Below are 12,847 nucleotides of genomic sequence, written 5' to 3'. Positions count from 1 at the left end.
TCAACCCTTTAGACAATAATATCATGACATCATCATCAACCCTTTAGACTGTAATAACATGACATCATCATCAACCCTTTAGACAGTAATAACATGACATCATCATCAACCCTTTAGACTGTAATAACATGACATCATCATCAACCCTTTAGACTGTAATAACATGACATCATCATCAACCCTTTAGACAATAATAACATGACATCATCATCAACCCTTTAGACAATAATAACATGACATCATCATCAACCCTTTAGACTATAATAACATGACATCATCATCAACCCTTTAGACTATAATAACATGACATCATCATCAACCCTTTAGACAATAATAACATGACATCATCATCATCAACCCTTTAGACAATAATAACATGACATCATCATCAACCCTTTAGACTATAATAACATGACATCATCATCAACCCTTTAGACAATAATAACATGACATCATCATCAGCCCTTTAGACAATAATAACATGACATCATCATCAACCCTTTAGACAATAATAACATGACATCATCATCAAACCTTTAGACAATAATAACATGACATCATCATCAACCCTTTAGACTGTAATAACATGACATCATCATCAACCCTTTAGACAATAATAACATGACATCATCAACAACCCTTTAGACAATAATAACATGACATCACCCTTAGTGATTAGAATGGATCTACACTAGAGAGAGATACATACACTCAATGCTACATTACATGGTTTGAGTAGTGAGTGTTACAGTCTATGTTAGTCTTAGCCACAGAGAGCTGAATCATAGTAACTTAACACACACGCACACACAACCACACACACACACGGATTGTGTTAAATGCTTTGAGAGCTCACTGGTATTAGTGTGTGGTGTTTGGCTGTGGCTGAACCCCTGGTGTGGGATAGAGAGAGAAGGATATGGAGTGTGAAAAAATGAATAGAGAAAGGGAGGGATGTGGAGAGAGCAGATAAGAGGAGGACAGAAACAGAGGGACCCAAAACACTAGCCTCACATTACCACATTCATTGTCTCTGAGACAGAGGAAAGAGAGAGGAAGAAGGAGAGCGAGAGAGAGAGAGAGAGGTAGAGAGCGAGAGAGAGGCAGAGACAGAGTGGAGCAAAGAGTGAGAGAGAGAGAGACAGAGAAAGAGCGAGAGAGAGGCAGAGACAGAGAGAGGCAGAGACAGAGTGGAGCAAAGAGTGAGAGAGAGAGAGGCAGAGAAAGAGCGAGAGAGAGGCAGAGAGAGGCAGAGACAGAGTGGAGCAAAGAGTGAGAGAGAGAGAGACAGAGAAAGAGCGAGAGAGAGGCAGAGACAGAGAGAGGCAGAGACAGAGTGGAGCAAAGAGAGAGAGAGAGAGAGACAGAGAAAGAGCGAGAGAGAGAGAGGTAGAGAGCGAGAGAGAAGCAGAGAAAGAGTGAGAGAGAGGCAGAGACAGAGACAGAGCCAGAGAGAGAGAGTGAGAGTGAGAGAGAAGCAGAGAAAGAGTGAGAGAGAGGCAGAGACAGAGACAGAGCCAGAGAGAGAGAGTGAGAGCGAGAGAGAGAGAGACGAACGCTATAAGAGGCCCAGCATGTGTTGTTTACGAGTCTGCCATTCTTTTAATTGACTAAAGGAGACGGACTCAAATGTATTTACCTTCTCTATCCACCACCAATCAACGGCCCTCCTGCCCTACACACCCCTATCTCTCTGAAGGGCCATGATAGCTAGAGGAGATGAACTAATACATCAACTGAATAACTGCATCAACAGCACTGTAGCTGTAGTCTGCATGGCAGTGGTGAGTGGGACTCTCCATCCTGTGGATGGTGTGTGTGTTGTGTTGTGTGTGTTGTGTATGCACATGTATATGTGTGTGTGTCCTCCTATCCTGGTGATGGGTTTATGGATGGGACTGCAGCAGACTATCACCAACCCTGGAAATAGCAATAAATACATCACACTGTATGGTTCCTATAGCCCAGAGAGAGAGAGAGAGAGAGTGCATGCATGCATGTGTGTGTGTGTGTGGTGCTATTGTAGCATTGTCTGCTAGTATAGCTGGGGTTATTATGTGCTAGTATAGCTGGAGTTATTGTAGCATTTTGTGCTAATATAGCTGGTGTTATTGTAGCATTGTGTGCTAGTATAGCTGGTGTTATTGTAGCATTGTGAGCTAGTATAGATGGTGTAATTGTAGCATTGTGAGCTAGTATGGGTGGTGTTATTGTAGCATTGTGTGCTAGTATAGCTGGTGTTATTGTAGCATTGTGAGCTAGTATAGATGGTGTAATTGTAGCATTGTGAGCTAGTATGGGTGGTGTTATTGTAGCATTGTGTGCTCGTATAGCTGGTGTTATTGTAGCATTGTGCACTAGTATAGCTGGTGTTATTGTAGCATTGGGCGGCAGGTAGCCTACTGGTTAGAGCTTTGGGCCAGTAACCGAAAAGTTGCTAGATCGAATTCCCGAGCTAACAAGGTAAAAATCTGTCGCCCTGCCCCCGAACAAGGCAGTCAACCCACTGTTCCTAGGCCGTCATTGTAAATAAGAATTTGTTCTTAACTGGCTTGCCTAGTTAAATAAAGGTTAAATCATTTAAAAAATGGTGTGCTAGTATAGCTGGTGTTATTGTAGCATTGTGTGCTAGTATAGCTGGTGTTATTGTAGCATTTTGTGCTAATATAGCTGGTGTTATTGTAGCATTGTGTGCTAGTATAGCTGGTGTTATTGTAGCATTGTGAGCTAGTATAGATGGTGTAATTGTAGCATTGTGAGCTAGTATGGGTGGTGTTATTGTAGCATTGTGTGCTAGTATAGCTGGTGTTATTGTAGCATTTTGTGCTAATATAGCTGGTGTTATTGTAGCATTGTGTGCTAGTATAGCTGGTGTTATTGTAGCATTGTGAGCTAGTATAGATGGTGTAATTGTAGCATTGTGAGCTAGTATGGGTGGTGTTATTGTAGCATTGTGTGCTAGTATAGCTGGTGTTATTGTAGCATTGTGAGCTAGTATAGATGGTGTAATTGTAGCATTGTGAGCTAGTATGGGTGGTGTTATTATAGCATTGTGTGCTCGTATAGCTGGTGTTATTGTAGCATTGTGCACTAGTATAGCTGGTGTTATTGTAGCATTGGGCGGCAGGTAGCCTACTGGTTAGAGCTTTGGGCCAGTAACCGAAAAGTTGCTAGATCGAATTCCCGAGCTAACAAGGTAAAAATCTGTCGCTCTGCCCCCGAACAAGGCAGTTAACCCACTGTTCCTAGGCCGTCATTGTAAATAAGAATTTGTTCTTAACTGGCTTGCCTAGTTAAATAAAGGTTAAATCATTTAAAAAATGGTGTGCTAGTATAGCTGGTGTTATTGTAGCATTGTGTGCTAGTATAGCTGGTGTTATTGTAGCATTGTGCACTAGTATAGCTGGTGTTATTGTAGCATTGTGTGCTAATAGCTGGTGTTGCTTAGTTTCTCCATATTGCTACTATTGTGTTTTTACTTATATTACCGTCAGTAATAATTAGCCAGTATTTTCTATGATCTATCTGTTATCCACTTCATACAGTCCTCTGTTATTGCCTGTTACTATGTAATAGCCAACCATTCACTGTGGCAGTGTATTTATACAGTCCTCTGTTATTGTTACTACCTATTCCTATTGTCTTCTATTATATCCTTTACATGTTTGTTGCAGTAATTGTATTTATCATACCTCCATTCCGTGTTTCTATTCTGTTTGAGACCATTCCCATCTGTGATAGGTCAGTAAAGTCCTCTGTTGGGAATAGTCTGGAGGTTGTCTTGTCTTTGTAATAGGAGATGGCAATCAGTAAAGCTACAGTCCAGCTTATTCTGGAGATTCTACCTCACAGTGTGTGTGTGTGTGTGTGTGTGTGTGTGTGTGTGTGTGTGTGTGTGTGTGTGTGTGTGTGTGTGTGTGTGTGTGTGTGTGTGTGTGTGTGTGTGTGTGTGTGTGTGTGTGTGTGTGTGTGTGTGTGTGTGTGTGTATGTGTGTTCTTGAATACCTGACTGTTATTGCTTTGCATTGCATCATATATATAAGTCTCGATGTGAATCTACAGTCTCTTTGACTGAGACTGTGTTTGGTGTTTGACTGAAACTTTGTGTGTGTTTGTGTTGGGGGTGTGGGGGGGTATAATTGGTACGGCCGCATGACCCTGGCACCATCTGCTCACAATAGAGCCATGACACTCCCTACCACCGAGAAGGGAGATGGAAACAATGTTTGTGCCCCTAATGGCCTCATATTCCCTACATAGTACACTACTTTGAACAGAGCCTTATGAGGCGATACACGGAATAGGGTGTAATTTGGGAGGCGGTCAATGCGCCGGAGCAGTGAACAGATAGAAACACAGCTACATGTCAGCGTGAGAAGTCATGAACCCTTCCACACCGAGGCTCATTGCAAAACTCATCTTCTCCCAGTTGCAATTTGATCAATGGGTTTTGTCACCTCATGTAGTGAAACTGCTGATGTGGGACATGGCCTTGTGGACACAAAATGGCAGCCATGTATCACTCAGTTGGGCCATTGCAGTGTTGAGCTTAAGTCAGACTTAAGCTCTGACTGGGTAAAAAGTTATTCTTACAACAAACATAGGAATAGCTCTCTGCTCTCAGCCCCCCCCCCCACCCGCTACAAACACATGTAATAACCCTGATCCAACATTTACATGAAATAAGTGTTACAAAGAGTGTAGAGGTCCTTAAAGGGGAGATCAGCAGTTGGAGCAACAACAAAGAGTGTAGAGGTCCTTAAAGGGGAGATCAGCAGTTGGAGCAACAACAAAGAGTGTAGAGGTCCTTAAAGGGGAGATCAGCAGTTAGAACAACAACAAAGAGTGTAGAGGTCCTTAAAGGGGAGATCAGCAGTTGGAGCAACAACAAAGAGTGTAGAGGTCCTTAAAGGGGAGATCAGCAGTTGGAGCAACAACAAAGAGTGTAGAGGTCCTTAAAGGGGAGATCAGCAGTTAGAACAACAACAAAGAGTGTAGAGGTCCTTAAAGGGGAGATCAGCAGTTGGAGCAACAACAAAGAGTGTAGAGGTCCTTAAAGGGGAGATCAGCAGTTGGAGCAACAACAAAGAGTGTAGAGGTCCTTAAAGGGGAGATCAGCAGTTAGAGCAACAACAAAGAGTGTAGAGGTCCTTAAAGGGGAAATCAGCAGTTAGAGCAACAACAAAGAGTGTAGAGGTCCTTAAAGGGGAATTCAGCAGTTAGAGCAACAACAAAGAGTGTAGAGGTCCTTAAAGGGGAAATCAGCAGTTAGAGCAACAACAAAGAGTGTAGAGGTCCTTAAAGGGGAAATCAGCAGTTAGAGCAACAACAAAGAGTGTAGAGGTCCTTAAAGGGGAAATCAGCAGTTAGAGCAACAACAAAGAGTGTAGAGGTCCTTAAAGGGGAAATCAGCAGTTAGAACAACAACAAAGAGTGTAGAGGTCCTTAAAGGGGAAATCAGCAGTTAGAACAACAACAAAGAGTGTAGAGGTCCTTAAAGGGGAAATCAGCAGTTAGAGCAACAACAAAGAGTGTAGAGGTCCTTAAAGGGGAAATCAGCAGTTAGAACAACAACAAAGAGTGTAGAGGTCCTTAAAGGGGAAATCAGCAGTTAGAGCAACAACAAAGAGTGTAGAGGTCCTTAAAGGGGAAATCAGCAGTTAGAACAACAACAAAGAGTGTAGAGGTCCTTAAAGGGGAGATCAGCAGTTAGAACAACAACAAAGAGTGTAGAGGTCCTTAAAGAGGAAATCAGCAGTTAGAACAACAACAAAGAGTGTAGAGGTCCTTAAAGGGGAAATCAGCAGTTGGAGCAACAACAAAGAGTGTAGAGGTCCTTAAAGGGGAAATCAGCAGTTAGAACAACAACAAAGAGTGTAGAGGTCCTTAAAGGGGAGATCAGCAGTTGGAACAACAACAAAGAGTTTTCCCCGCTCAGGTTCTGTAAATAGCTACGGATATAGATGGGAGGGTTTGAGGGTAGCTGAGGAGTGGGACTGACAAAGCTCAGGATCGATAATAGTTATGACTGAAAACACTTTGTATACCTGATGTCTGAGTATTATCTATCTATATGCTGGATAGGTCAAAACCGATAGGGTGGGGCTGGAGAAATGGAAACACTATCATATTCATAAACAGAGCTATGGATGCAAGGGCTGACCGTCCACGACATCACAATTATAGATAGAATACATTTACTTTTGTTAACAAACATTGGAGTAGAATAAGCTTATATTTTGGCTTCCGACATTCGAATTCTTCAAGAATCAATGGGTACATATCAATAATTTAGTCCAACAATGGATGTCGCAACTATAGATTTTCCCTTTAAGAGAATCTATGAGTTTGTAAAGGGAAGAAATAGCCATAGCACTGTATAAAAGGCCAGTTTACAAAAGGCCAGTCTACTACAGTGTAAAACGTAAGAGAGTTCAGCACCATGGACAGTGGCTGTAACTGCGCGTATAACAGGTCAGTCTGCTACAGTGTAAAACACACAGATGGTCTCCAGATATAGACCTTCGACCTCTAGGTATACTCAACCTCTCCATCTCAACTGTTGTTTACCCACAATGCAAAGGGACAAGGACCCAAGAGGAATGTAACACTTTTCAAAAAGATTAACCCTGTCCCTCATCTCTCATCCTCCCTCGAGGTGTGTGTGTGTGTGTGTGTGTGTGTGTGTGTGTGTGTGTGTGTGTGTGTGTGTGTGTGTGTGTGTGTGTGTGTGTGTGTGTGTGTGTGTGTGTGTGTGTGTGTGTGTGTGTGTGTGTGTGTGTGTGTGTGTGTGTGTGTGTGTGTGTGTGTGTGTGTGTGTGTGTGTGTGTGTGTGTGTGTGTGTGTGTGTGCGCCTGACAGGTTGTACTGTTTCCTAGCAGCATACTGTATCTGGGGTCAGATTGTTATTTGACTCCTGGTGGTTCGAGGTCAAGGGTTTGGCACAGAGAGCTGATCTTAGAACAGCACTGGGCGCCAACTGCTCACACACATGGACACACAGGTACACACATGGACACACATGGACACACAGGTACACACATGGACACACAGGTACACACATGGACACACATGGACACACAGGTACACACATGGACACACAGGTACACACATGGACACACAGGTACACACATGGACACGCAGGTACACACATGGACACACAGGTACACACATGGACACGCAGGTACACACATGGACACACATGGACACACAGGTACACACATGGACACACACACAGACACACACACACAGACACACACACAGACACACACAACCATACTCAATCTATCTGTTACTGTGTGTTACAACATCATATCCCATCTATCTGTTACTGTGTATTACAACATATCATATCCCATCTATCTGTTACAACATATCATATCCCATCTATCTGTTACTGTTTGTTACAGTATATCATATCCCATCTATCTGTTACTGTGTGTTACAACATATCATATCCCATCTATCTGTTACTGTTTGTTACAATCTATCATATCCCATCTATCTATTACTGTGTGTTACAACATATCATATCCCATCTATCTGTTACTGTTTGTTACAATATATCATATCCCATCTATCTGTTACTGTGTGTTACAATCTATCATATCCCATCTATCTATTACTGTGTGTTACAATCTATCATATCCCATCTATCTATTACTGTGTGATACAATCTATCATATCCCATCTATCTATTACTGTGTGTTACAATCTATCATATCCCATCTATCTATTACTGTGTGATACAATCTATCATATCCCATCTATCTGTTACTGTGTGTAATACAGTCTATCATATCCCATCTATCTATTACTGATTACAGGATGAGTGTTACATCCTTTGCATCCAAGAGTTAATGAACAGTATCTGTTGGGGACAGTGGCTGCCTTTCCCATCTATCTATTACTGTGGGTTACAACTATCATATCCCATCTAGTCTGTTACTGTTGTGATAGCAAACATCCCATCTATCATGGCTGGGCGTCCTCCTCCCTGATCAATCATTGTTCTACCATATGGCGATAGACACTTCAAGGGCCCAGCTGAACCCTCCATCTCTTTCCTCTTCATCCAGAGCCACTGACTGCTGCCTTCTGCCGCCTCTGATACAGCTTTGATTGCCGAACGCTGGCTCTGGCCCTTAATTCCCAGGTCTCTAAGCAGTCTGGTTGTAGATGTTGCCACAAAACCTCTGCAGCCCACCTCCACTGTGTTCCATTTGATGTTTGTTTACCCAGAACAATCATGTTATAGCGCAGATGTTTTGTATAAGCCTCATCTACTGAGTTTTCCCAGGGTACTGTGAGCTCAATGATGAAGACCTTTTCTGCAGCTGTGGGACCAGAGCACCATGTCAGGTCTTAGGGTGGTGATCTATCTCCGGAGGAAACACAAGTTGCCGGCCAATGTCACTAGCATTTTCCAGTCGGGGAGAATGGGACGCAGCTGGTCTGTGTGGCGTAGAAATCTTCGGTGGTTTATCTGATTATGGACAAAGTTTGTCCAAGGAGTGTGATGCTGCTGTGGGTGGTAAAGGGAGTTGGTGGCAGCTCGCTTGTCCTCCAGGGCGGACACAAGGTTTTTAACCATGTGACGCCAAGTGTAGGATCCTGTAGCAGGCTTGTTTTACAGCCTGTGAGAATGTGCCTGAGGTTCACATGGCATGGAACAGGGCACAGGTCCGGATCTTCACATACATTGGTGAAGACACTGGTGTTGGAAGGACGTCATGTTGTGGAAAAGCTCCAGTTACCGTTCTCGTTCCAGTCGGCCCACAGATCCTTCCATATCTTCCTCTTCACACACTGTCCCATACAACAGTCCACTGTCCCAGGCAAGAGAGATAACTGCCCACCTTGCAGCCCCTTCTGATGTGTAACTTTAACCATCTTGAAGGACGGACTGGTGCAGTGGTTACTCCAATTAGCACAACTAGTTTTACACAGGACTCCTCATTTCTGAACATGACCCACAATGTCAGCATGTCTGAGGCTGCTGTTGCCTCCTGGACTGCTTTTCCTGGCCTCCATTTGGCCCACAAGGTCGGTGGCGTTGTTGCTCACCATAACGAGATTCATTCAGTGTCATTTGGAGCCTGGTTTTTGCACACTTGAATCTGTTAGACTGGTGACAGCTTGAGGACACCATCTCCAAGGCCTATCCAGGCATCGTGGAACAACATTTTGAGAAATAGCCTGTGGACCTCTTTCCATCACTGTTGAGATTACAACACACAGTGCTAAGGGCCACAACACGGTGTTAGGAGACCAAATGCAGACCCAGGCCTTTAATCTTTCCAGGTACTGGGTGTTGTCGATGGACTGTAGGCTACTACATATCCCAGCTGTTGCACCTGGTCTTTGTCCTTCAGGCTTACATACATATCAGGCAGGACCCTCTACACTGTTGGGATTTGGTCATCTCCGATGAAGAATTTCAGGTCAGTACTCCCATCACTATCGAGATTACTGTTACTTGGATGGTTTATCTACATACGGGCCCATGATGTTCTCTCTCATTTTCTGAGCAGTATCTGTTGGGACAGTCATTGGTACAATATACATATCGTCCATGTAGGCTCAGTTACATCTGTTACAGAGTCTCTCATGTAACCCATTTTATCTGATTAACCTCCATTGCCATTGTGAATTACGGAGAAATGTTACACATTATACCTACATTCTATCTGAGGTGGTGAACTCTGAGGTGGTACAGATCTATACATATCACCATCTGATCTGTTATGTGTGTTACAGACCATCAGGATCATGGGGCACAGAGCCTATCAGTATTATCTACATGGAGGTCCCTATCTGCCATTTGGATCTACAGATCATCATATCCCATCTATCTGTTACTGTGATGCATTACAACAGTATCATATCCCATTCTCTATCTGTTACTGACCCTACATTCAGACTATCATATCCCATCTATCTGTTACTACAGTATACACAGGACCTCTCATTTGTTACAGTATATATCAGTGTAATACAGTCTACTCAATATAGAAGAACGATAGATACCACTTTCACAGCTAACGCTGAGTGGACTGAAGGAGAGGTGAACTGAACCGAGCCCTCTATATTGTCACATGGGCCTGATATAAACTATGCAGACAAAGTGTAGAACAGGCTTCATGTACCGCTTGGTTTGAGTCAAGCAACACAACCGTAGGTAGACACATGTTTAACTTAGGATCGGCAACAGCTGTAGGCTGCCTTGGTAATTGTTTATTTGTTTGTTTGTTTACTCCCATTGAACAATCAATGTTATGGTCTTTTGTTTTGTATCCAAGGGGACGAGTCCTTTACTCGACCCAGGGAGGGCGCTACACGTCCACCCGTTAAATAAATCATTTTCTGCAGCTGTATAGCCTACATATATATCCTTCACTTGATCTAACTGATAAACCTAACGGGTTATTGGCACTGCATTGGTGGGAGAGAATGGGACGTCTAGCGGTTCTGTGTCCCGTTTGAAATCAAATCAATAGGCCTATCTGATTATGGACATTTCAAAGTGGACCCTGCGGCAGGCTAAACCTGGCTATATAGAACAACAATGCATTCACAGAGAACACTATTAACTCAAACCACTGTATATTAGGCTCTCTGGTTCCTGTAGCATTGATTATGCCTTGTCCCTTATGCCTACCTTCAATAGTGGCATCGCCGACCGAGAACCACAACAGCCACAACACTGCAACCGCAAACTTCATGCTTCCTCTTCGCGCGGCTCCAGTTACCCGTTCTCGTTCCAGTCGTCTTCAGGGTGCGTTATATCATCTCCTGCGTACACAAATCCGTCCGTATTACAACAATCAGTCGGTCCGTAGCCTAGACTAGTATAACAGCGGGACGTGCTTTGCCCGCTTCGGAAAGATGTAACGATTAAATTATGAAGGACGGACAGGAATGAAAACGACGCTGTTGTTGCTCCATTATTATTACAACTGTTTTACAGCGGCAGGACTTCTTATTTCTGTGTTTCCTCTAAGAGTTTCAATTTGTGTCCCAGTGTGGATGCTCGAGCAAGCCGACCGGGTGCACGCGCTCAAAATCCGGTGTTCGGTAGGGGGGCTGGCCCAGCGGCAGATGAGGGAGGGGAGACGGCGGAATGTGATGGAGACAGGGGGTGCGCGTGGCGTGTTCTATAATAACGGAGGGATATGGCGGTATAGGATTCATTATTTATGCAGTATATATGAATGTAATTTATAGCCTAATTGTAGGCTACACATTTTACAAAACCTTCCAATCCCTTCAGGAATCACCAGTCACATTTGAATGAGAAATGGCCCAGGACCACCAGCGACCTAAAGAGACCACTGACACACACACGCTCAAGCTCGCACACGCGCACACGGTGTTACAAGCAGTGAGAATCCCCATGGCAGTAAATCACCAGTCACTGTGACTCCTCACCAGTAGGCTACAGTATATATCTGTTACAGGACCTCTCATTAGGCTACAGTATATATCTGTTACAGGACCTCTCATTAGACTACAGTATATATCTGTTACAGGACCTCTCATTAGACTACAGTATATATCTGTTACAGGACCTCTCATTAGGCTACAGTATATATCTGTTACAGGACCTCTCATTAGGCTACAGTATATATCTGTTACAGGACCTCTCATTAGGCTACAGTATATATCTGTTACAGGACCTCTCATTAGGCTACAGTATATATCTGTTACAGGACCTCTCATTAGGCTACAGTATATCTGTTACAGACCTCTTATTAGGCTACAGTATATATCTGTTACAGGACCTCTCATTAGACTACAGTATATATCTGTTACAGGACCTCTCATTAGACTACAGTATATATCTGTTACAGGACCTCTCATTAGACTACAGTATATATCTGTTACAGGACCTCTCATTAGACTACAGTATATATCTGTTACAGGACCTCTCATTAGACTACAGTATATATCTGTTACAGGACCTCTCATTAGACTACAGTATATATCTGTTACAGGACCTCTCATTAGACTACAGTATATATCTGTTACAGGACCATTCTCATTAGGACCTCTCTACAGTATATATCTGTTACAGGACCTCTCATTAGACTACAGTATATATCTGTTACAGGACCTCTCATTAGACTACAGTATATATCTGTTACAGGACCTCTCATTAGACTACAGTATATATCTGTTACAGGACCTCTCATTAGACTACAGTATATATCTGTTACAGGACCTCTCATTAGACTACAGTATATATCTGTTACAGGACCTCTCATTAGACTACAGTATATATCTGTTACAGGACCTCTCATTAGGCTACAGTATATATCTGTTACAGGACCTCTCATTAGACTACAGTATATATCTGTTACAGGACCTCTCATTAGACTACAGTATATATCTGTTACAGGACCTCTCATTAGACTACAGTATATATCTGTTACAGGACCTCTCATTAGACTACAGTATATATCTGTTACAGGACCTCTCATTAGACTACAGTATATATCTGTTACAGGACCTCTCATTAGACTACAGTATATATCTGTTACAGGACCTCTCATTAGACTACAGTATATATCTGTTACAGGACCTCTCATTAGGCTACAGTATATATCTGTTACAGGACCTCTCATTAGGCTACAGTATATATCTGTTACAGGACCTCTCATTAGACTACAGTATATATCTGTTACAGGACCTCTCATTAGACTACAGTATATATCTGTTACAGGACCTCTCATTAGGCTACAGTATATATCTGTTACAGGACCTCTCATTAGACTACAGTATATATCTGTTACAGGACCTCTCATTAGACTACAGTATATATCTGTTACAGGACCTCTCATTAGAC

At 42.9% G+C, this 12,847-nt stretch overlaps 1 protein-coding gene across 1 annotated transcript in view; it reads right to left on the bottom strand.

Moving 5' to 3' along the window:
• chrnb3a (cholinergic receptor nicotinic beta 3 subunit a) overlaps nt 1–11,099 on the bottom strand; it is a 24,564-nt gene extending 13,465 nt beyond the window's left edge. Inside the window, exon 1 of the mRNA XM_046335994.1 lies at nt 10,661–11,099. Coding sequence (XP_046191950.1) covers nt 10,661–10,724 — 64 coding nt within the window. The 5' untranslated portion in view covers nt 10,725–11,099. The remainder of the gene's footprint in view (nt 1–10,660) is intronic.
• Nucleotides 11,100–12,847: the final 1,748 nt, after the last annotated feature.

The sequence above is a fragment of the Oncorhynchus gorbuscha genome, unplaced genomic scaffold (genome assembly GCF_021184085.1).
Source record: "Oncorhynchus gorbuscha isolate QuinsamMale2020 ecotype Even-year unplaced genomic scaffold, OgorEven_v1.0 Un_scaffold_893, whole genome shotgun sequence".
Lineage (NCBI taxonomy): Eukaryota > Metazoa > Chordata > Actinopteri > Salmoniformes > Salmonidae > Oncorhynchus > Oncorhynchus gorbuscha.
Note: the sequence above shows the minus strand (reverse complement) of the source record. Positions and strands in the feature narration are given on the sequence as shown.